At 34.8% G+C, this 27,137-nt stretch overlaps 1 protein-coding gene across 1 annotated transcript; it reads left to right on the top strand.

Moving 5' to 3' along the window:
* Nucleotides 1-100: 100 nt before the first annotated feature.
* Rcd6 (Reduction in Cnn dots 6) lies at nucleotides 101-26,922 on the top strand. Its single transcript, XM_090175680.1, has 7 exons — nucleotides 101-468; nucleotides 15,200-15,254; nucleotides 22,578-22,666; nucleotides 23,840-23,935; nucleotides 24,828-24,890; nucleotides 25,695-25,781; nucleotides 26,154-26,922. The coding sequence occupies exons 1-7, from the start codon at nucleotides 406-408 to the stop codon at nucleotides 26,853-26,855; spliced, it is 1,155 nt and encodes a 384-aa protein (XP_090031806.1). The 5' UTR covers nucleotides 101-405; the 3' UTR covers nucleotides 26,856-26,922.
* Nucleotides 26,923-27,137: the final 215 nt, after the last annotated feature.

Raw genomic sequence — 27,137 nt, 5'->3', positions numbered from 1 at the left:
TTCTTCAACGCAGAACGCAAAAAAATGTTCCACCTCACGTCGTGGCAACAACTCCTACCTGTAGAAATAACGAAAAGTTACGACTCACGAGTTAATTTAGTTTCACTTCGTAGAATGAAGTCGGAGGTACGGGTGGATATCGCTCCGCTTTCCAGAACTGAAATTCTCCATCAGTTCGATCCGTATCGAAGCGAAGTCCACCTACGAGAAAAGTTAGCGCTGTCAGAGTTTGCCATCGCCGAAGAATTGAGGAGTTCGATATTTATTAGTGCCGGTGATTTCTCCAAATAAAACAGCGAATGATCAGGCCACCAGAATGCGAAGGCACGTACAGTTCAAGGTGACATCTCAATAACAGATCGCCTTCGGGGTTGAAGAATTTGACTTCTCGGGGAGAAACGGTCGATGGGGTCCTCCAAATGTTGCACCATTTTCGCGGGTGGGGTCGTCAGTGGAGTTTACGCTACCGTAAGTACATTACTCTTATCTTGTTGAGTGTCACTTACACGTTTGTTTAGTTATAATGTTGTCACGTCAGATTGAAAACCACTAAACGTTTTAAGAAAATACCCGACGAAAATGTTCAAATTTTGATCCAATCGTAATCGAAACATATCCAGTTTAAATCTCATTCTCTTTCGATAAAATGATTTTGATCAAATTGGATTTAAATTAGGGGTGCACCGATATATCGTCCTATTTTTATAATATCGGTATCGGACAATATCAGCTTAAGCGAAGTCGATATTGGCCGATACCGGTATTAGAGAAATATTTTCAGAAAAACATTTAAAAATAGGAAAATGATCGATTAACTAACTAATGAATATATTTGATTTGATTGGTCGCGCCGCGTACGCCAGACTTCAGAAGCTAGATCATTCCTTTTTAAGACAGGGGGTTACGAGTGTAAACAATTAAAATCAACGATATTTGATTTGTGATAGAAAATATGTATCACGTAAAATGAAAAGAAACATATTCGGATATGCTCTTGCAAACTTTTTATCGTTAAAAATTGGAATAAAATGGTATGACAGTGTTCTGAACCGTCTTTTACAATGATTTTATCATATACACTACTTTTATGATAGATAACTTTGTTAATATCGGCCACGAATAGCCGATATATCGGCTGTACCCATATCGATGCAACCCTAAATAAATTTGAATTTTATGCTTTGTAATTGGTACAAATATAACACATTTTAATTTGTAAATGTCGATCCAAGTAGAATTTGGATCTGTACAATTTTGGATATAACACGATCTCAGATAAATTAAACTTCTATGTATTTAAAGACTTCATGAATTAAACTTTGAATATTTTTGCTAATTAAACTACAAATCAAACTATTTTCAAACTAATAAATTTTAATTCGGAATGAAAAATGAATACAATTCTGAAAGAGGGTAGCGGTGAAAATCCAATGTGTACCGACACACTGGCGTAGACAAGGGAGATTTTTTGAGTTCCCTTGTTTTCATTGTAGTTAAGCCACTGTCAAACCATTTCTCATCCTGTCTAGTTAGACAGAAATTAATATGTCGTATTTCCTGGATTTTAGAGTATTTCCATACTGTATACCATTAGAAATTGAACAAAGTGCAATTATTACATCACACCATAAGCAAGAACGTTTATATGTATAAGAACGTTGAACGATCAAATTGGCGCCTGGTGCCTTGATGCAATCGGTTACAGAATAACTCCGCCCAAAAAACCGCGTGCGGCGCGCGCTAAAGGTTAAAACCGTTTATAGTTCAAAGCGCGCTGCACGCGGATTTTAGGGCGGAGTTATTCTGAAACCGATTAAATCATGGGCCAAGCGATGCCTTTTGTTCAACGTTCTTATACATATATAAGTTCTTTGCTTAAGTAACGTAATAAATATAAGGATGACACTAGCTATTCTTCGAAAGGTATTTTTGTAATTTCACCGATGACCACGAAAATAATTATGTCGCTAAGTAATGAGATCTCGATCAAACTAATCTAGCAGTAATTCTGCCAAGCAAGTGACGAAATTACAATTCTGAAACTTCAATTTCCCTTATTGCTTTATGATAGCTTATCATTAACAGTAATCGTCCAATTTTATCTTACTTATGATCATACTTTCATCCGTTATCTTACTTATGAACTTACTTTCATTTGTTATCTTACTTATGAACGTACTTTCATTTGTTATCTTACTTATGATCATACTTTCAACTGTTATCTTACTTATGATCATACTTTCATTTATTATCTTACTTATGATCATACTTTCATCTGTTATCTTACTTATGATCATACTGTCATGTGTTATCGTAATTATGATCATACTTTCACCTGTTATCTTACTTATGATCATACTTTCATTTATTATCTTACTTATGATCATACTTTCATTATTATCTTACTTATGATCATACTTTCATCTGTTATCTTAATTATGATCATACTTTCATCTGTTATCATACTTATGATCCTACCTAAATTTACTATTTTACTTACAATCATACCTAAATTTACTACGTTACTATGCTAATAAAACCAGAATTATCTTTTTATACTGAAATCTTTATAAGCCACTAAATTTTCGATTAAAAAAAGCCAGGTTTGATAAGTATAGCCTGAAAAGTGTATACACCGGGTTTGGAAGAATTTCAAATTTGAAAGCAGTATATCTGACAAAGAATCTGCTGTAGACAAATGTTACTTTATGTTTTTCTTCAACAAACAAAGCGTATTCAAAACACACGTGAGAAAATTCGAGAACAAGTAAAATTTCTTTTTCCTCAAAACTCAAACCCCCGGATATACGTTGTCATAATTCGGCTAAAGCTTAAAGGCGACGCGACAATTAGCGAACAAGTTTAATGAATGAACCGGGTAGAGAAGAACTAATTGACAAAAAAAAACCGGGGGCTACCGAATACGCTAGCAATTGGATTATTTATGACGCGAGAAAAGATAGGTTTCTTTTGACGGTTGAGTAAATTTTTCCAAGCGGTGCGTTATTCGCTTTATACATACTTTCGGTCAAAGACACTTCTCTCTCTGTTTTCACGCTATTTCTACGCTCGAAATATGCCGGCATCATTTCTATAGATAAAACGAAGCGCCAAGGAAGGGGGGAGGTATGCGTGGAACGGAATCGACATTATTTGCGTCCATTATACGCGGAAACCCTGGAAATAGTTCCACTCGCGAGTCAGTTAAAGGATGCTGCTTTCATAATCGACTGCAGATCCGTTCAGGCGGGGGCGAAATATTTTATAAACAACCCTTATGTTCAAATATTACTTACCAAAATGGGTCTAATGGGAATATAGACTTACCAAAATAGGTCTAATAGGAGTATAGACTTAACAAATATGTCTAATTCTAATCTCGACTTACAAAAATATGTCTAATTCTAATCTCGACTTACAAAAATATGTCTAATTATAATATCCACTCAAAAAAATGTGTCTAATGAGAATATAGACTTACCAAAATATGTCTAATGGGAATATAGACTGACCAAAATGTGTCTAATGGGAATATAGACTTACCAAAATATGTCTAATTATAATCTCCACTTAAAAAATGTGTCTAATGGGAATCCCGACTTACCAAAATATGTCTAATGGGAATATAGACTTACCAAAGTGTGCCTAATGAGAATATAGACTTACCAAAATATGTCTAATTATAATATCAACTTACCAAAATGTGTCTAATGGGAATCTCGACTTACCAAAATATGTCTAATGAGAATATAGACTTACCAAAATATGTCTAATGAGAATATAGACTGACCAAAATATGTATAATGGGAATATACACTTACAAAAATGTGTCTAATGGGAATATACACTTACAAAAATATGTCTAATTATAATATCGACGTCTAATGGGAAAACTGACTTACCAAATATGTCCAATATTAATTATCGGATCTCAACAACTGACTTAGTTCTTAATCATCGAAAACCAATTAACAAAGTTTTGACCACTTTGCTAACTGCCCTTGAAGATAAATATAAAAATATTTTCAGCCAATGGCGCTTTACGCGGAATTTATGCAAATATGTTAAATTAGGGAGCAAATCCCAAAATTTAGGGTGGTTTAAGAACCTAGAAGATATATTGGAACTTTTAGGTATTCCAGGGACAAGCTGAGAGCCAAATTTCTCCAACCTTAAGGAACGTTTTAAAACCTTTCTTTTCAATTGGGATTAAACCCTTATTATAGGGACCTGATATTTTTGTCCGATCATCTGCCTCGGATGCCAGCGAAGGGGCGCATTGAAAATAATATCAACCTATCCATTAATGTCGTGTCTCTCATACACCGTGCTGTTTGATCGTATTTTTAAGTGGAAAAACTCAAGAGGCCACGATGAAATTATAACGAGATTTAATCGGTCGGATAAAAATGGAAGGCCTCGCGTACGGAAAAGTAAACGTGTCTAAGGCCTCGGGTCGACACCGATGTTTCAAAAAAAAAAAACGTTTCCCCCCAAAAAAAATATCAATTAAAATCATAATACGCTCTAGAATACTAAATCAAGTTTACGTCATTAATCAACTGTATCATAAAAGGATGTAAAGAAATACTGATAAAGGATTAGTGTAGTTGCGGAACTCGCGGTGAAAGAATATTACCATTCCGAACGGTGTTTTGGGGAATATCGAGAATGTGTAAGGCCGAACAGGGGTCCGTAACCAGTTTGCGGCGGGTCGCCCCTGGCTAGCTTTTTATTTTCCCGAATTTCAACATTTTTAAGCCCATGTTTAAGCTGACTGTGGGTTAGGTCAAAGAAACCATCATCTCAATCATGTTTCGGCGCTCTTTCTTGGAAAGGAAGTCCGATTAGATAAGAAAGTGGATCTCCAAATATTTTCCATTTTTGAAATCTATTTTTAAAATCAAATAAGCTAATTAAAGTTCCCACCGAATTTTGGTTAAGTATACTTGACTATAGCAGGACCCCCCAGAGGTCCTATAATTCCTATAAAATCCTATATTTTTAAAAATGTCCTATAACCTCCTATATTTTCAAAAATGTCCTATAACATCCTATATTTTCAAAAATGTCCTATAACATCCTATATTTTCAAAAATGTCCCATCACATCCTATATTTTTAAAAATTTCCTATAACATCCTATATTTTTTAAAATGTCCCATAACATCCTATATTTTTTTAAATGTCCTATAACATCCTATATTTTTAAAAATGTTTTATAAAATCCTGTATTTTTAAAAATGTCCTATAAAATCCTATATTTTCAAAAATGTCCTATAACATCCTATATTTAAAAAATGTCCCATCACATCCTATATTTTTAAAAATTTCCTATAACATCCTATATTTTTTTAAATGTCCTATAAAATCCTATATTTTTAAAAATGTCCCATAACATCCTATATTTTTTAAAATGTCCTATAACATCCTATATTTTTAAAAATGTCCTATAACATCCTATATTTTTTTTAAATGTCCCATAACTTCCTATATTTTTAAAATGTCCTATAACATCCTATATTTTTAAAAATGTTTTATAAAATCCTGTATTTTTAAAAATGTCCTATAAAATCCTTTATTTTCAAAAATGTCCTATAACATCCTATATTTTTAAAAATGTCCCATAACATCCTATATTTAAAACAATTTGCTATAACATCCTAGATTTTTTAAAATGTCCTATAAAATCATATATTTTCAAAAATGTCCTATTACATCCTATATTTTTACCAAAATCCCCAAAAAGTACTATAACATCCTAAATTTTTAGCAAAATCCCCAAAAAGTACTATAACATCCTAAATTGTTTAGCAAAATTCCCGAAAAGTACTATAAAATCCTAAATTTTTAGCAAAATTCCCGAAAAGTATTATAAAATCCTATAATTTGGATTTTTGCTCATTTCAAATCCCGCCACTCACAAGTCATTTAAATTGTCAGATTTATGCATAGGATAAATTCCTATACAAAGTCATTCTAGTCTCTACTTTTGTTATTGTTAACATTGTTAGCTACTAGTATATTTTTGCGATAAAATGGTTAAACAGTTTCTATTTTAAGTGAAATTCAAAGATTTATTACACAAACTATAGATTTTGTATTTAAATGCATAAAGTTAGTAAATGAAATAGCCTATATAGTCCTATAAAATTCTATAATTTAAAAAAACAGTCTTATAAATTCCTATATTTTTAGAAATATAATCCTATTTCTCCTATAAAAAAATTTAAAATTTGAGTCAAATGATGTTTATAAACAGCTTTTAATAAACTAAAACTTTAGACGAAACTTATAAGTATCGAAATTATAAACTTTAAAGTACTTAAGTTAATTTTTTAGACTCATTTTATAATAATAAAATATTTGGTTCACTAAACGTTACTCCAATTTTCTTTGTTGATTCGTAACATAACGTATGAATGATCTCAAAATTTCATATGAAAATAAATAAATATTTTAAACAAAAATATATTTTTATCTTAAAAAAAATATATATATATCAAAGCGTACAGGTTGTATCCGGGAGTTTTTAAAATTTAAATAGTAAATATTTACCGATTCGAATGACTAATCGGAGATCCTTTATGCGCCTCTAAATTTCCCTATTTAGCGTTCGTTCTAAAGAAACCCATCTTTTATCTTGGGGGTCATTGGGTAATGCTTCGTTAGTTACGGACCCTATACTACCGGCGATCAGAAGTGGGACAAATAATCGAGCTAGCACGTTGGCTCATCGACGCAAAAACGGAGGTAAAACATTGCCATTTGACGCGCTTGGTTTGACGGCAAACGCCCAGTTCGACACCAGAATATTTTCAAGGATATGTTCACCAGTACTAAATACTGTCCTGTTTCTTTCCTAAACAAGGACAAGGCGAACCCTGAGAACTTGGCGAGAATAATATGGGAAAGGGTTTGGATACTGTTTGAATTTAATTACTATCCTCCGCCCTGTAATTACACTTACGTAGGACTTTTTTTTAACCCATCCCGACTTGATGGCCTAAACGATTATGTCATTTTAATTTAATTTTGTATCTCTTGTAACCCGTTTTACAAGGGTTTGGGGACTGAGTTGTTCGAATATCAATACACTTTTCCAAAAATGGACAGGTATCATTAAAATTAATGCTTATCATAATAAAGTTGTTAACAGAAGTACATAATATATATCTTTGAAATAAGTAGCGCATACCGGTTAGGTTAATTCCTTTTTATTCAAAAATAGCGAAAAGTTGTTAATTTTCCAGAAAAATAAAAAATTTAAACATAATTTACTTTTTAAGGGTTTTTTTTTAAAACTTTTTATCGATATAAAATGTCTAATAACAGTAAACATACTAACAAACATTAATATTGTTACATTGTTAATCAGTTTAAACTAGTCTAGAGGTTTAGTTTTACTTTTAGATTCAAAACAATGAGGCGAAAATGCCGCTTTATTTAAATTTTCAAACTATATATTAGACTAATTAATCATGGAATGAAAACTTTTTTTTATTTTTTTCGGAAAAATACGGAAAATTTTCCGGAAAAAAAGGCTCGCTCATTTTCCGGAACTTACAACACAAGCGAAAAATATATAATTAAATTCTAAAACTACTGGAAAATATGCAAAAGGAAAACATTAATACGCAGTGTAATTTTAAATTGGTACCGTAATTACTCTATTCACAACCAAAAGCTGCAATAGCGCCACCAAGCGGAATCTATATGAACTATTTGAGGGGAAATACGAACAGAAGCCAGGTAGTCAAAGCGGTTATCAGCTGATTTTCCGAAGAAGATTTTCGCGTCTTGAAAGAAAAGTCTCAAAGGCTTAACAATTCCCGAATTTACTTCTTTAATTTTTTAAAGTTACGCGAGGGTTGAGATTACGTTATTAACAAATGGACGTTTAAATGAAGAGGAACTTACAGATGTAGGAAAATCAATAGGCCTTTAAATTATGTGCTGGAAATAGTAACTTACAAGTGTACTTTTGGCTTATTGGAGGATAATTGATACGCCCTTTAATTGATTATTACGTAACGAATGGCCAAATTTATATTATAAATATAATATTAATATAAAATATTAATAAATATATTAATATTGATTAACAACTATATGTTCATATTGCGGAATGGTTTGTAATCGTTTATTTAGAAATGAGAAGAACACACTACCAAATTTTAATTTTATTATAAAGGCCTTTTGGCGATTTAAGGAAAAAGGTGTAACCGAAAAAAATATAACTACATAGTTGGAAAAATAAACTTACAATGTTAAAAAGCAATCAATCAATAGATTCAGGAATCCATACCTCTACTTGGAATGCTTATCCTGGCGTATCGCGTATGGTAAGATCACTCTGACGGCTTTGGCCCCGCCTACGAGAGAAAAATCCCCTCTGCGCGCGCTCCCCTCTCACGTTGTTGTTTGTTAAGTTAACATAGTGACGTCAAAAAAATCGTCAGCCACATCGAGACGAAAATCTGCCGCGATAAGCATTCCAAGTAGAGATATGTATTCCTGAGTGCCTTGCTTCCATTGGATTGGGAATAGTACCGCTAGAATGACATAGGCGCGTTCGGGATTCGTGGTTTCGCGAAAAAATTTCTGAAATTTCGAGTTAGTACTATTAATTCAATTGTATAGTATATAGTTCTCGATGCTAACAGCGGATGGCGCCACCGACAAATGATAGTGTTCTCAATTTTGAAAAATTTGTATCGCGGAAGGCAGATTGAAATTTTCATTCTAGCGGTACTATTCCCAATTCAATGCTTGCTCCGTCTTAAAATATAACGCATCTTCGAATGGAGCCGCCATTTTGTTTCACCCACATTCCTAAATTTGACGCAACGGTAGCACCACCTATCGAAACAGTTGCCAATAAGGATTTAACGTAAAAAAGTATCTTTAGGTAAAATAGACCTTTCTTAATGCTGTGCCAGTACTCGAATATCATCGATTACTTGGCATTTTTTGAGGTCGAGTACTCGAACTCAACCTCAAATAAGTAATTGGAGAATACTCGTCGATTACCGAGTACCAAAAAATTGCATATTCGGGTACCCGATTACTCGAATAAGCTGCTCTCTAAACTCGTCGAGTATTTGTTTTTTCAATCCTCGTTGTTTCAAAGTTCAAAGAGGGGTTTTTACAACTTTTTGGGGGGCAATAAAGTAATAAACGGTAACTATAGATCGATTTACAATTTTTAACGGGCAAAGACGACTTTAAAGGGGTAAAATTCATGCGAGGTAACGTGGTGATGGCGTTATTTGTTAGTAGATGGCGCTCTGATAGCAACATGACGTCATAATTTGATTTTCAACGATTGGTCGAAAGTTTTCAGTTTTTAGTGGAGAACGGTTTTGTTGAGATTTAAAATACAAAATTCTCTTCTCTGATTAGATAGTTTAAAATTGTATTATTGTGCCATCTATGGCGGAGAGTGTCAACTACTGTTAAAATTAATTGTTAATTTAAATTACAAAAATTATATATTTTAGTAAGAATTTAAAGTACTATAATTTAGTAATTAATTAATAACTTTTTAAAAAAGTTTATTTTTCATAAACTTTATAGTGTCGCCATCTACCTCAAACATTATTAAATAGGAAGGTACCTCGGGGGGATTTCGCCCCTTTTTGCATATTTCCCTGTAGGCAATATGTGAAAGCGTCTATAAAGTTGTGGAAACTGTGGTTCATCTAAATACAAGGAATATTTCTCCACTGTGCAATGAAAGTTTAAAGTTTGCAGAAAATGACGAAATGTCATTGTTTTACAATTGGATTCGTGGAGAATTTCACGAGGAAATTCACGGTTTTAATAATTTAATATTCAAATGCAATTATTGCGTAAAAAGCGATTGTAATAATGCAATTATTGTTGTTTCTACGTATGTCAACCGTAGTTAGAAATCAAAGCGTCAAGCCCAAAACCACGCCTTTTTTTACAATCCAAGTGAATCAGTGTTTTGCGAGCCGGCAAACTAAAGAAACAAAATTCGATTGTTCGCGAGGAGAAAGTGTTCCATTGTTGAAATTCCGCGGGAAACAAGTTTTCATTATGCAATCGGACCAACAGCGAACTTGCCCTTGAATGGCAAAGCGCTTTCAATTATCGTACACGATTCGACCAAATACGCCACCCGGATCAACGAATGAAGTATCCGAGAAATCGATTTGCCACGAAATTTGTCACGACTAATTTTAAAAGGTGGAAATTTTTCCTCTTGTTTAAAGCGTAAACTACAAGTGTTTTTTTCACACCATTTGTTTACCGCTGTGAAAAATACGAAATTCGTCAGGATTGTACAATATTTACAGATGCAAACTTCACCCACTTTTCCTGGTTTCCCTTGACTATTTTTAGAGATTTTCACTCACCTTTTTTAAGACCAATATTAGACCATTTTTAACTTTCTATTTTTTATCAGAAGTTAGGCAGGGTTCTTACAGACCTGGAAATATCAGGGAACTATAATGTAGACAGAAAAATAAGGGTAATTTATGATGGTTCAGAAAGTTTGCCGTAAATATTTGATTTTAAACTAATTTAGTTTAAATGTTAATCATGAAATGAGTAACTGTTTACCTCTTAGTTTTAATCGAGGTTATCTTGCACTTGGAAAAATCAGGGAAATCGGTTTGCCAATAGTTTTATATGTTTTTCCGCTATAGGAATCTACAGTTTTAACTTTGGTCGACCACATTTGGTATACTATCTCATGGTACCCTGACTGTGGTTTTCGACGGTTACGGTCGGCAAAACAACTTCAATTAATTGAATTAATTAAAGAATTAGGGATATCCGCTATATACAAGATACTGCACTTTGATCTTAGCCAAAATACCGAGTTTCTTAGTTCTTTAGGCATTCACACGAACAAAGCTTAAATTATTGCTTTTTTTTTAAAAACCTTCTTCTATAGACACTAGGCCGTATAACAAAAGGTAAATTATTATGTAATCAACGTATAATTGGTTAAAATTGTCATTAACCGGTTGGTGATATTGCGTACGGTGCCATGCCTGGAGACAGGTATGGCAGCGTTCTATTTCCGTGTCGAATGTGACAGAGTTTTATCACTGTTGCTTGGTATTTCTTGATTATTTGTACAAGAAATGTTAAATTATAATTTAAGTATATAAATAAATTTAGATATTTTATAACCATCGTAAGATTTGTTAAAATGTAATTCAAATATTTATAATTAGGTATATAAAAAAATAATTTTTATCTTCTGTGTTAGTACAAAGAATATAAAGCCCCAGGAATGGAAGGTGTAGGTAGCTCCGTCTAGTGGAACTCTTGCGCCTCTCGTTTTCAAAGATAGACCGGGTTGCGAAACCGTTTCCGGTTACTCTGATTTGCTTTGCCGGAAGTTTCTAACGCAACCAAAAAACGCGGCCAATAATATCAATCCTTCCATTCCTGGGGCTTTATATTCTTTGGTTAGTATAAAGGTAGTTCTTTAGGTTAGGTTTCAATTTTAAAAAAAATTATTGGAACGTTTACAAATGATTAAGATATAGGCTATCTGGTACAATAGGCCCTTTCCCTCTTTATATAGGGAACAGATTGGTAGACATATAGCTAAAAATAAGCCTTTAAAATGCTCAAATATAGAAATAAAACTAAATTATATAGCTCCATAAAATCCACGCGATGCTCTATTTTGGTAGAACAATTTTCGCACACTGACTTTTCCCCCAAATTCTTCAAATCATTTCATTTTTCAAGGACTTCCTTTTCATTTTTACGATGATTACAACGTTATTATTTTTCGTGCGGGCAATTTTTGGGTCTTATCTTCCTATTGTTTATTAGACTGCGTCCATCCATGTTTGGAAAAACTATATTTTTCTCGACGCTAACAGAAACAATACGGTTTAGTGGGTAGAAGAGTTATGAGTCACTGTGTCATCCTGCCAACAACAATCGACAAAATATTACGAGTAATCGCCTTTCTCTACAACAATTGGGCTGAACCCCATTTCAAAATGAAAACGAAAGTTTACACCCTCGTGGAGAAAAAGATTTCCTAGGACATCATTTCCTTATTAAGCTTTTTATCTCAGTCGTAAAACCTGCCAGTAACTGATTAACATCTGCTCACTTAATTTACGATTGAGTCATTAGATTATACTACGAATTGATTAGCTTTTAATGCAAATATGAACAATTGTAATTAACATTTATGATTTTATTTCTACAAACATTTGGGATCCTTAGATAGGTTAAGAATTCCAAAGTTATCAACAGGATTGTATTGTACACGTTAAAGATACGTCTATACACTCTTACAAATTTTAAATTAAATTTAAAGGGGAACGGTCAAGCTTTAACCAATTAGATAGCCCTATAGCCCATTAAAAACAAAAATTTATGGCGAAAACCGCATCAAAAATATTGAGTGGTTAATTTTTAATAAAGTAAAGAAATTTCGAGAAATCGAAAAGCGCGCGTCCGCCGCGACACCTGGTGAGAAGTCGGTGAGAAAGAAAAACAACGTAAAAGCGCTCGCTGCTGAAGACGCAAAAAAATTGTTTTGTACGCGCGGCGCGTTCCAGTTAAAAGAGACTTAAGCCTAAATTGCGCGATTTTAAAAGTTAAGATAGTTCGCAAATCGCTCGTACGGGGTTAGGGGCGCTGGCCGCAGCCTCTAAGATGGCGGCGAAAATTCAAACCCAAACACCTGGCGTTATTTTTCGTTTAAAGTTTTTGGGCCAAAAAAAGGTACGTGTTAGTATATTGAACGTCTTGTTAATCTTTTGATACGGAAATAAGGCCATATTTGGAAAAGCTTGGCCGTTCCCCTTTAACATTTTCTCAAAAACCGTTATATTTTATTTTTCAATCTGAAAACACATTTTCGAGCAGTTTTACCTTAAAACAACTGTTGGCTCTATCATTGCCACCTGTATAATGAAAAGGTCCCTGTTATTAGAGATGGCCATGAATCTATCTGATTCTTCGAGAAAAAGCTAATTTAGTGGTGAGCGTGGTGCCATCTATTAGTAACAAAGGTAGCTAAAATTATATATAGCGGAATGATTACGTGATCAAAGAGCCATTGTATAGTATTCTATTTAGACCACTTATACTCTATTTACATAGTGTACTTTAACCTAAATTATATATCCCATGTAAGAAATATTGTTTAAAATACTCTATTTAAATAGTGTACTTTAACCTAAATTATATATCCCATGTAAAAAATATTGTTTAAAATTACTGTAATTTATGTTATTGACCAATTTACAAACGATTCAATTAACGCGCGGGGTACCTATAAGTACCCGCCTTTGGGGTCAAAATGTAGCTTAGCTATCTTGTTTTGATTACGACGATAGCGACACCTGTTGAAAAAGAGCTACTTCACGTCGAGCCGGAAATTGCTTTAAAATCTCAGAATAACTTTGTCCAATCGAAAACGACCTATTTAAACAAGTTCCACAAATTGTCTCTCAAGCTTTCTCTTCAAATTAAAGCCATTGTTTCAAAATTCCGATTTTTTTGGGCTACCGGACAAACGACATTCCTCAATATTTTGCGACGTTGTACAACTTTTTCATGGACTTATTCTAGTCTGTCAACCCGGCTTTGTACTTTTTCTTTCTTTTAAAAAAATAATAAAGAAATTATCTTACTTCACATTCAAATTATGGGCTAGAACCCTGTATGAAAAAATAAGTTTTAGTTGAATCTATAATAGTTATTGAGTGGAGTGTATATCATATAGATCTGTTCAATTTTAATGGTGACATATGTATGCAAAAGCATATGCTACACTTTGATCTTAGCCAATCGACGAAGAAGTTTTTTAAATTTCGACAACTTTATTTACGACGTGTTGGAGCTAAAAAGTACTACACTTTGATCTTAACCAATCGACGAAGAAGATAATTAAATTTATAATTTTGTTGGAGCTGAAACATACTACACTATCGACGAAGAAGTTTATTAAATTTCAAAAAACTATTTTTAAGAAGTCATATTTTCTTAATGGCAAAAAATACACCACGTTTACGAATAAACTATTAACTTCTGTTATTATTAAATTTACAAAACAAAAAATTATTTTGTAAAAAAATAATATTTTAGAGTTACTTATCTTCACTTTAAAAAAAAAAGTATGTTTGCAGAATTACACCAAAATTGATACTCATTAAATGAAATTAAAATTAAAAAATTATGTGCATATAAGCACCTAAATTTTTTTGTTTTTTACATAATAAATGACTCTTCGTAAAGGTATATTCCCATTCGATCGAAATCCCATTCGACCGAATTCAATATGTTTCCGAAATATAGCCCAAAAAGCGGATTCGGTTCATTGGGACCTTTTGTTTTGTTTTTTACTTCTGCCCCGAGATATAACAGGGTACGCAAAAAACGTTATACCTAAACAAAATTGCTACAGGTGTACTAACGGTAAGGTTAGGTTAGGTTAGGTTAGGTTAGTCTCTCACTTCCCTAGGGTGGCGCGCTTTTATAAATATATTTATGCTTTGAACTTTTTATTTATATCAAGAATACAATAATAACTAGATTTATTTACCGTTTTGTTTAAGCGAAACAAATAATCATTATTAATGTACAAAAACCCTCCTTTGTGAGCTATTTTCTCCATTTTAGCTAACTGGCTCCAATAAGACTATCAACACTTATTTATATAAGAAGTAAACCTATTTAAAAAACGTCTCATAAAAACGATGTACTATAAAAATAATATAAACGTCCAAAATGGTCTGTAAACCGCACAATTGGGCTATTTTCGTTCGATTGGGACTCAATGTTAAATCGTTTTCGAACGAATGGGATTTCAGTCGAATGGGACCAAAGCCTTTGTAAATTTAGTTAGGAAAAAAATTATAATAAATATAAAAAATATTTTTTTTAAGCTATTAACTTCTGTTATTATTAAATTTACAAACAAAAAATTATATGTAAAAAATATTTTAGAGTTGCTTATCTGCACTTTTTTTCAAAAAGTATGTTTGCAGAATTACACCAAAAACTTAATAAATAAAATTGAAATAAAACATTTATGTGCATATAAGCACATATTTTTTGTTTTGTACATAATAAATGAGTTTTTGTAAATTTAGTTATCGAGTTAGAACAAAATATAAGAAATATAAAAAATATATTTTTTAAATTATAATTTTAATTAATTAATTATTTTTGTTTTTCAGGCAGCCTATTTGGCGGCATGCTGTATGGAAATAGGATGGCTAGTCGAATATGATGGTAAGTTGAAAACACAATGTCAAAATTGTAATTAAAATCACAATAGGGTTAGAAAGAATCGTTATACGTGTGACTACTTGTTTCAAAATTCAGGGTACGGGTAGTAAAAAAAAAGATTGAATAACAATTATTTTCAAACAAGTTTTTTTTGGAAAAAAAAAGGAAAAACTTGAATGAAATGTTCTAGTAACAGAAACGCTTTATGATAACGTAACTATTGGGGCGTATCTTTATACACTGGGCATCTGAATTTCAATTATTATTTTTGTGACTATTTAGAGATAAATATTTTCACGTAATTTTGAATTCGCTCACGTTCGTTTTAAACCCAATACAACCGTTCCTTTTTTTTGGCGAAAATAGGATACAATTTCCCATTAGTAACTTTATATTACGCAGGAAAGCGTTACCTCGACAAATACTTCGCTTATGAGTTTAAATATTAACCTTTGATCTCACGTAAATGGGGGGAGGGGATAATGTACGTTTAGCTTTCGTTGGCGAATAATTTTCCAAGAAATATATAATTTTATACGAAAATATTTAGGTTATGAAATTGAATATACGGTAAAGTTTAATTTTTCAAGGCATAAATTCAATTTTTTAAAGGGATTTTCCACTTCGTCATGTTTGCCTTAAAGGGAATATGCACTAAATCGAAAAATCGTCTTATAACACGCGCTACGACTTGTTAATAAACGTAACTAGCGCCAATCACCCCTAAACCTGGTGGCAGAAATGTTAAATTCTTTGATCTTCCATACTCTGTTTAAGCAAAACGCGTAGGGATCCCCAAGTGTTGAGTGGCGCCATCGTACGCCGAGAGAGCTTAACTAGAATCCTTCATTCAATAATATCAGAAGTGTATGATAAAACCCCTTCAAGGAAAGTATTTAGATTAACATACTTTTAACTACCAAAATTAAACCATTAACTTCGAGGGAATGTACTGTCCAATAAGGATGTCTGATTCAAATCAAGTTATTTAAAAAAATCATAGATTTAAATCAATTTATTTATGAAAATGTACTAAAGTAGGTTCTTTAGAAATTTCAATTCAGAGAAAATGCAATTAAATTTTATTATTAATTAATAATTCAATTTAATAAAGATTAATTTAAAATATAGTTTGCGTTATCACTGCACTCAAATTATTTATCAATTTGTCAAGAAAACCTAAAAAATTCAATAAAATCAATTAAAATCCGATTTAAATCAAATAAATCGATTTTTTTTATTTAAAAAAATACAAAAAATCAACAACCCAATATTCTTTGTTGTTGAAGACAATTTTCCGTCTTCTGCTAGTCAATAGTGTAATTTTAATCGTGCGATTGGTAGACGCACTATTTTCCGTCCGTTTTTAGGTTTGCTTACAGCTTGTCAAAAGGATGATACAAGGAAAACTTCCCCTCCAAGACGATTATTATAAACGTCTGATAATATTTAAAAGGGGTTATAGTGTTAGGCTATTAAATTTGTGGTCCCTGTTAACTATTTTATAATTTTGAACCCAAAAATAAACAAGTCAATCAAAAATATTTTAACACTACTTTCACTATTTTTGCAACATAAATATCAAGGTAATGTTTAAACAAATTTGTTTCCCCTTTAGAAATTGCGGGTACTACCTTTAAAAGTGGTATATGTTCTAAATCGAAAAATCTTCTGCTAACACGTACGTAACTAGCACCAGTCACCCCTAGTGAAAGAAATGTGAAATTACGAATTTATAATATGAAACTTCATATTATCTTTAACGCCACTATACTGCAGCTTGCCTGTGAATGAAGTAGGGAAAATAAATTTGGTTCTCCGGCAGCACTGCGAGATTGATGCCTACCCTATTATAAAGGCCTGTGCACATTTTAAAAACGCGACTAGATGTTTCTTTGCTTCTGATTCACGAGAGGTGACTCTTTGATCTGGACCTATTAAAATGAGTTCATGAAGTTCGATATGAAATTATTCAAGGTGGAAGTTTACTTAATAAAACACATGTACTCACATTTAGTTTCCTTAAATTCTGGGAATTAAACTTCTTAAAAAGAGCTAAAATATAGACAATTAAATGCCAAATTGGTTATAATGCCAGAATTTGCAACACCATATTATTTCGTAGGTCTTGCCTCTAGAAAATGTCTAGGAAACGGAGTCCAGAAACGAGAGACCCTAGTGGCCATAGTGGTAGATCAGGGTTGCCACAGTTCCTGGAAAAGCCAGGGAATCTGAATATGGGTATAAAAATCATGGAATTTTAAAAATTAGTCTAAAAAATCAGGGAAATGTCAGGGAATTTAATTTCGTTTGCAAATAGGAAACTTTTTCTATAATAAAGGTTAAAAAATACAAAATAAGTCAGGGAAAATCGCCGGAGATGAGCAGTGAAAACCTGGAAAATTGATAGTGAAAAGCTGTGGCAACCCTGTAAATTAACTACCACCAGTCCAGAGCCCCTAGGCTTAAGCTTTATTAGGGTCATTGCTGTTCGTTCCCTAGTTTTGTCTCGGACCCCTACCTTTAGGCAAAGTTCCGGGTCCCTAGGGGTATACCTACTCAGTCTGTACTCCTAGTGGATACCACACAGCAAAATATTAGTTTCTACTCCACATTTTGGCAGGAAAACGGAAACAGGCCCTTTTCGTATATTATTACAAACCAAATAATAATAATAGTAATATTGGTTTAATTTAATAAATAAATATATTTTAATTTCCCCAAACGTTGTTGGTCTTTTTTACCTCTCCGACCGTGTTCATTGTTATCTTTAGACCAACGGTGGTTCTCGTTTTGTTGCAAAAAATATAATTCTGACAACACTGCTACCTTTTTTTTTGGGCGGCAATGTTTTTGTTTTGCCTGGCAGCCCTGTTTCTCCACACCGAAAATGGCGGACGTTTAATAATATGGCGCTGAAATATTTTCCTAAACCTATCGGCGGCTTTTACGACCGTTATTTGTAATTATCCGCCATTGTAGATCATTGCAACGTACCCTAATAATCAAGGAAGTGAGCCATATACAAATTATGATAAATGCAGCTGCTGTCTTTTGCAACTTACGTTTATAAATCGAGGACTATAAAATTCGGTGATGCGGAACGCATCCACTAAATGTACCGCTACTAGCATCGTCTAATTACAATGAATACGCCGACTGTATATAATTAAGGATGAGGATGGGAATATATTATACGCGGGCATGACTCGTCTTGTGCCAACTGCCAAGAAGACTCTATTTAAAATCATCAGTCACTATGAACGGAAAACAGATTTTCCGGACAACCCCCCGCCAATCCCGTTTCCCAACAGAGCGAGTGAGAAAAATAAAAACAACCCAGACATGTTTGTAAAAACACCCGCTTGACGAATTACCGACCTTAAACCCTAGCTGAAACACCTACCGGTCGCTACCGATAGAACCGAAGTTCGCGATCATCGGTGGCAAAAGTTACTCCCCCCTTTTGAAAACTTTGGGGAAAAAATCAAAATATTTTTGAAGGGAAAAAATAAAATTACGCAGAAAAGCTCAAAAAAAATATTCGGTTTTGGCGGCGCGCCCAATAGTAAATGACTCGGCGGCGGTGATTGGCGCTAGAGAAAATATCGGCGACGGCGGCGTTAATCGGCGGCGGTGATTTGGCGCTAGAGAAAATATCGGCGACGGCGCCGTTGGATCGGCGGCGCTAGGCTCTAGTCTCGATATGTTGTAAGGGACCAAGAATTTATTTACACTTAACGAGAATAACCATTCTATGGCGTCGGAAAACGTCAGTTTTTGAGCTTGTTTGAATTTCGTCTGCTAGTAATTTAAATTTTCGCGTCTTGGTCTGCCATTTTGCAAAAAAATCTAAAAGGAACAAGCAAAAAATTGTTTCGATCTCGATCCGTTGATCTGTCGAAATCGGAAGATCGGTTTTGGGCGATCTCGGAGCACCCGAGAGTGGGAAATGGCACCACCTTAGGCCTAAGTCATCCAGCGACTTTTAAAGCCATTAATTCAGGTGGCCGGGTTACAAGGCGTAGGAGGGTGTTGGCAAGCCCTTCATGCCACGCGAGCCAACAACTCCCTACACTAACTATTACCGTTAACCTCAACAAGGTTTAGCATCTTAATTCTTTGATCTAAAATAATTTTGAATAGTTAATGCAAGCTAGGAGCAACAAACACAACACCCCACACAAGAAGAACGCAACCCGTCAAAAGTCGTGGAATTTCTTGTGTGTACATTTTTCATTGGCTAGACGCTTTAGCGCCTGCTGCCGTCGGAAGGGGAAAATTCGGAAATTGTCTTCCCTCCCGCCCGTAAAACGTTCAGCGTAAAGGCTCGTGACGCTCGTCCAATGAAATTCGTACACAACCCTTCGTTAGTGTGTTAAAGGCTAGCTGCGTTCTCCTTGTGTTTGTTGCTCCTAGATGGAAGGATCCTTGGTTAATGGATGCTTCAATAAATCATCCTCCCATCAAATCGCCAAGAAGCGATGTTTCCGAGAGCCACGACCTGCAAGTTACTGTTTATATCGTGCTTGTGGAAATAATGGAAACTTTTCGCCTGTTCGGTATGCAACAAGTGTTTCCTTTTAGCCAGGTAGCTTTTTTTTGACATATTAAGTAAGGCTTAGCAAAAACACGACGTTCTGTTTACAGTGGAAAAGTTTCCATTATTTTAACAAGTAACTTGCAGCATGGATTATGCTTGCAGGTCGTCGCTTTCGGATATATTACTTCTATGCGATTTCCTTGTAGATATTTTATTTGAGCCCCGATTAAACTTACTAAAGCCAACCGAGATACGAGATACCGGGCCGAGGGGTCGGACATTTGCCTGTTTGTGTACGGGATTTTGGATTTTTAAAAAATCCAGGATTTTTTATTGTGGATTTGTCATACAAAGTCTATGGGAGCAAAATTCTTGGATTTTGGATTTGTGGATTTTTTTACAAATTTTGTACGGCATTTGGCCAAATGACCGACCCCTCGTACCGGGCAGATTTGAGTTTGTTTAGGGGAGAGGAGCTTACGGTTTTAGCGTGAGGGGGATTGGAATAGTCAATAAACATATTCTTGGTGCGGCACAAAGGTTCATTTTAATGGACGAATATCATGACTTCCGTCTAAATTTGCATAATGCGGAATGTATGTATACAGAAACTACAGGGTTAGAGTTTTAACCCCCACCCGGAAAGGTTTCGTGCGAGCCCTGAAATTAGCCTACATCGACAATTCATAAATACAATGACTTATTCAAGCTTCTGATAAATACAATTTTGGTAAATTCCTAGTACCACAAAAGGTTTTCGTAATGCAATGAGAAGCTCAATATTATTATTCGTTTTTACACGTTCTTTAACGGTACATGTAAATGTCTTGTCGACATAAATTACAGTAACCTTTGACCATATTTGTTATACTGGAAATATAATATAGGTTAAAGTTCAGTTATTATAGTATAATTTGTATAATTACTCTACAAATGTTTATGGTGCCTTTGTTATGTTGGATATTCTATATTTTATTATGAATACAGGGCGGACGTAGCCTAGAAGAGTTGTTTTTCGCTTATAGTTTCTAGAAACGTTTTGTCAGTTTATTTTTAAAAAGCTGAGACTTATTTAGAGAAAACTCCCCTTTCTTTCCAGCTAGGAGTAACAAACACAAGGAGAACGCAGCTAGCCTTTAAACACGCTAACGAAGGGTTGTGTACGAATTTCATTGGACGAGCGTCACGAGCCTTTACGCTGAACGTTTTACGGGCGGGGGGGGGGGGGGAGACAATTTCATAATTTTTCCCTTCCGACGGCACTGCCGTGCAAAGCACAAAAGCATTAACGACCAAATTTTCGATTTACAGATTTTGGTTTTATTTCTCCTTATTTTATGCGTTAAATTCAATTTTGAACAATTTTTCGAATTTAAAATTTTTGGTCTAAAGCTTGTTTTCCACTAGCGCGCGTAATAATGTTATTTTCTTTACGCGCGTAAAAACGTTTGAACGTTTCTAAGCTGAGAAACGCGTCGTTACGCGCGCCAGTGGAAAACCAGCTTTAGAGATATGACTTGTTGCATTATTTTCAAACCAAAAACGCATTAATATGTTTATTTTCTTTAAATGTCAAATCATAACGCATTTTCTTCGCGTTTTAAGACATGGTTTTAATGATTTTTCTGAAATATCGTTAGGCCTGTAAATTGTTTAGTGCCAAAATATACCTAATTTGAGTTGAAAAATCCAAGTCTACTATATAATCTTGAAAGAAGTAAGTTGGGGTATCTTAAGGCTAAGAAAATTTGAATTTCGCGGGTTTTCTCCATATTTTGGTTTTGGTCGTTAATGCTTTTGTGCTTTGCATGGCAGGGCAGCAGGCGCTAAAGCGTCTAGCCAATGAAAAACGTACACAAGAAAATCCACGACTTTTGACGGGTTGCGTTCTCCTTGTGTGGGGTGTTGTGTTTGTTGCTCCTAGTTTCCAGAGATTGTCACTCTCTAGCTCACGCTCAGAAACCCTTCCAATCGCAAAAAAATATCAAGAAACGCGCCCAGTACTGCCATCTGTGAATAATATTCTAACCTCTAATAGCAAAATAGGAAAACATCTAAAAGTCTGGGTTCTTGAACTTCTTGAAACAAATAATAACAGAATGCGCCAGAAGCTTTAAGACAAAACATCCATATATATATAAATCCTGTATTAGTAAATCATCGAGAAAATCGGGAGCGAAACAATTTACGGGTCAAATAATATCAAGGTCATTATCTTGTGGCATAAAGCACGTATCATATCAATGAAACATTTCGAAAAACAGTAATAATACGCATATGCTTCGGAGGAAATATATAGATCAACGAACGGATCAAATCCGGTGTCGGGGTGTAAATTTCATTATAGATTCAAAACAAGAAATGGTCCGTAACGGCAGTTAATTCTAAAATAGCAATTTAAGAGATGACTGAACTTGCTCCAAATAAGCCTCCCACAAATTAATAAAAACCATTATCCAAATATAATTAGGTATATAAAGGAGGTGCTAGGCTATGATTGGAATAATTAATTAGAATTAATAAACCGTTATTGTTCCAGTTAAGACTCTACGAAAAAAACGTCAATTTATTTCCATTGTTTCGAGAATGGAGTGTTTGGAGATTTATTTTTAGGTGACGATTTGACATTATTGGACTAACGAATCTTATATTTAACACACCCAATAGCATTGATAAATTTACACCCAAATAAGACAAAAGAAGTATTGAAATGAAAAAGGGACATAAGCCCGGCATTTATTTTGATTAATGTTTTACAAATGAACCGTTTTTGTTATTTTTAGGTATACTACCACCGCCAAGTTTTATCCTAGCGGGAGCTTATTTTTTCACTTTGGTGGTATCAGCGGTTTTGCTAGTTGGAATCGCCAGAGTAATTTAATTAATTATTTACATTTGAAAATGTTCTTGTTCAAAATGCTTTTTTTTTTCAAAATGCAAAATACTTTCTACATAATTCAAAATGCAAAATACTTTCTACATAATTAAAATTCAAAATACTTTCTACATAATTCAAAATGCAAAATACTTTCTACATAATTCAAAATGCAAAATACAAAACGCATTTTAAAAATTGGTTTTTCAAAATGCAAAATGTTTTTACAAATGCACTCTGTTTACTTTTAATTATTAATCATTAATAACTAATTATTCTTATTAATTAGTAATTAATAAGTATGTAGAGATTTCAAAACATCCTCGTAGCCAGCGTGGAAAATAAAGTGGTGGCACTGTACGAATGTTCGTCTGCTTCTGAGTAAGTGAGTGACTGAGTATCGCCATCTATGATTACTTTGCAGTAAATAGTAGACGAACTTTCTCTACAAGAACTGCTATCAAAGATAATTTAAACTCGTACCCTAGATTCAAAATCACTCTCTCGCGCGTTGCCGATAGCGTTTACCCACTTCCCGCCGGAACTCAGAAAAAATTCGCTCCATGGTTTGCGCCTTACCACAACCGATGGAGCCCGATTTTTCTGAGGTCACGTGCCGGAAAAGGGTAAACGCTTCGTAACAAAATCGTCAATGGGAAAGCTCCCAGTATTCGAATCTAGGGTACGAGTTTAAATTATCTTTGCTGCGATGATGGTACTAGAGTAAAAACATTTTGAAAAACCCACCAAATGCCAAATGTAAAATGCCAAATAGTTTCCTAGAAACTCAAACTCAAAATGCAAAATGTTAAATGCAAAATACTTTTTAAAAATGCATTTTGAACAACCCTTTACATTTTAAAGATTTTTTCACAGGGGTAACGCCATGAGATTGCAATTTTTATACATTCGAAGTCTAACTAGATGGCGCCAACAGTGTGAAACGTAAATTTTTAAAATAAAATAACGCTAAAATAATGTCCTATAGTTTTTACATATAACTACGCTTAAAATAGTATTAGGTGTTGTTTTTGTAATTCCCTTTCGGAAAAAAATAAATAAATAAAATAAAATCATTTAAAATCCAATCTCTAATGGCATCGCCCCGTATGTTTGTTTCCCTTTTAAGCAATAGGTAAAAATGGTCTAATAGTATATTTAATTTCACAGAAAAAGACTAGATTTTTGCTCGTATGGTTATTTTTCATGGGGATCATATTCTTGCCAGAATGCGGTCTGGTGCTCTACATGACGCTGAGGTTCTGGGTAAGTAAATACTATTCCATTACTGCCCTCTAATCGGACATGATAGACCGGACTACCGTTGGTTAATCTTGATTTAAAGTGGTATGGCAAAAACTAAATGGCAGAAACAGATCAAACTTCACAGAGACGCTGAACCTTGTACCTTTTGCGTTATACGACAGCGCCACGGGCGGACTTTCTTTGAACTAAATCACGCCACATTTTCCCCCTTTCGCCAGTGTCAAGGTGCAGTTTGAGTACATTCTGCCACTTAGTTTTCCCCACGCCACTTTTGTTGAAAAAAGTAACGGTTAGTTCAGGATGGCTATTCTGTAAAAATCGAAAATTAAAAAAAAATCTCGATCCATCAAAAATGGCAATGCGCGTGTGAAGAAGGGGCGGATATCGAAATATCAAACTATCGATTTTGTAAGTTCAACTTCGATTAGGACAGTATGTTACTCTTTATCCGGAATTTCAGTCAAATCATAAACTAAATGCTTAATCTGTTATTTTTTGGTGCCCAAGGGTTAAATTGACACCATCGACCGTATGTCGAAGAATTTCATTAATATCACTTACGTTTGAAATTTCAATAGCAACCGCTTCTAGACACGCGCATTGTCATGATTGTTTTGTAATTTTTGATTTGTACAGTAGAGCCTCCCAGGTAATCATGCCTAACACGCTCGTTTCGGTCGCTAATAAAGTTGAAGACGCGTTTTTCGTCACGGAGTTGGAAGTGACGTAATTTACGTCATATAACGTTAATAAGGTATCATTAAAAAAGCTTTTATGGCATACTTATGTGTCATTGTGTTTCATGATTCTACCTAGGAGCAACAAACACCGCACCCCACACAGATTCTACTAATCAAAATGCCAGATTTAATTTTACAATTTCTCCCAATAGACTTTATCTCACATCAATGGCATTACGGAGCTAACCTTTTATATCTGCCGAGCAGTTATAAATGTAAGATCAATTAAATTGGCACATATCACCAAAAGTATAATATATTTATTTACGAAAGAAGTACACCTCTTGTCTATAATAATGAAATATGTACGTTCGCAGGTTCGAGACAATAGTCAAATGATTATACAGGATAGCTATCCTTTCCAAAAACGCTGCCCCTTCCATAAAAACTTTTTGGGGTTAACGGTAGACAAAAGTAGTTAATGTAGGGAGTTGTTGGCTCGCGTGGAATGAAGGGTTCGCCACCACCCTCCTACGCATTGTAACCCGGCCACCTGATTTAAAGACATTAATAGTCGCTTGATGACTTACGATTAAGGTGGTGCTGATTTTATTATTACTTATGAAAAAATGTTGCAAAAGCAGAATTACGTCACTTTCGGTAAAACTTACGCCACAGACGTATTAAAACCCAATTTCGGTTAATCTCCCCTGATCTCCTTAACCACAACCAAATGGAGCTTTACGTTGAGCAGACGACAATTTTTAGTAAAGAGAAAAGTACGAGATAACAGTCCTGGACAATCATTTATTTGTCTATGCTCCGACCACGGCCAACTTTGATCTCGCGCTATATTCAAGTTGGCCGTGCTCCGACTAACAGTATAAAATCAAGGATACGAAATCCTTGATAAAATGTATAAATTAAACTGCGTAATAGTCGTAGTTAATCAGAATATAACGTATTTGGTTCAACAAATCAGCGGAGTCTGCGAATGTACATTAACAGTATAGATAGATGGATAAGTCTCTCGTATTTTTGATATAATAATAAACCATAACCATTACATTATGCAAAAGGTTTTAGCGTTCGTTTGCATACAATCTCTGCTACGGCGCTGGAGACAAGAAAAGGCCGTAATGAGAAGACTCGAATTCCTCAACATTGTAAGTAATAACCATTGAATTGGGAATAGTACCGCTGGAATTACATAGGCGCGTTCGGGGGTCGTGGACTCGTGGTTTCGCGAAACAAATTCTGAAATTCCGAGTCGACGCACTCAGCCGTCATCTCTATCATTATACGGTGGCGCCATCTATCACTTTCAAGGTTGAATATTGGAAAAAGTCATTTTCATAGGATGTAGTTTCCGCCGCTAACAGCGGATGGCGCCACCGACAAATGATAGGGTTCTCAATTTCGTAAAATTTGTTTCGCGGATAGCAGATTGAAACTGTAATTCTAGCGGTACTATTCCCAATTCAATGGTAATAGAAATCGCGTGATGTTGTTGGTGCTAACTAGTGATTTCGTTACAGGGTCCAGTGTTTCGTGACACAAACGGGCACGGCCACCGCAAATCGGATGGAGAGTACATGAACGGCCACGGATCGACCATGGCCTACACTAACCCTTTGCCGATCGAACCCGATTTATACGGGCCGTCGAAAAACGCGTCCGCCCGAAGCCCGTCCTCGAACATTCGGGGTCCGACGGGCGCCCAAGTGCCAGTTATACCGTACGCCAACGGCAACACTCCCACCAGTCCCCGGGAACTATTCAACGCACGAGCTGCCTTTTGGAGCGCGGCTAGTCGGAGTGAGTTCGACGCCGCGTCCTTTACGGACTATATAATCAACCGCCCTAGGCCTTTGTCGGAATTAGGCATCGTGGCCGGCAACTCGCGATCTCATTCGGATCTGCCCACCACCGTGTTCAGCCTCGAGGGCGGGTGGGACAGGGGCGATTCGGAGCCATCCGAGCTGGGGTACGCGACGCAAAGTCTGGAAAGACCGCGATTCCGACACCAACAGCAACCACATTTATACAGTAATATCAGTCGCCGTTCGAAGTCTTTGGAAGACGTGCACAGGACTATGATGTCGCAAATACCCGGTGACGTTTATTTAGAAAGGATTCACGAGCAGCCGTTCCAGTACCTCCATCGGCCTGGGGTTATTACGTACAGGGAAGAATCGGACTTAAGTGACACTCACAGTATCAGAGATATCGCTTTGTAAATATGTATATATATTTCCTATGTGTTATTATTATTAACAATAATAATAATATAAAATGTTTTTAAAAGAGAAGTTATTAAATTATAATTTTTATTGTACTTGTGTGGTTCTATGGGACGAAGCCATGGGGCCTAGAAATACTTGATAATTAGAATACATCTAGGGACCATTGTAGCACCAAAGATAATATTAGGAAACTATAGAGGTATACACTAGGAATGTCTAGGGTTCCATTGGGACGGTGATACGAAAGCGCGTCGAGAAAAAGGCGGGGCTTAACTA

This window comes from Leiobunum rupestre, chromosome 5, assembly GCF_980474605.1.
Source record: "Leiobunum rupestre chromosome 5, qqLeiRupe1.1.hap1, whole genome shotgun sequence".
NCBI lineage: Eukaryota > Metazoa > Arthropoda > Arachnida > Opiliones > Sclerosomatidae > Leiobunum > Leiobunum rupestre.
Note: the sequence above shows the minus strand (reverse complement) of the source record. Positions and strands in the feature narration are given on the sequence as shown.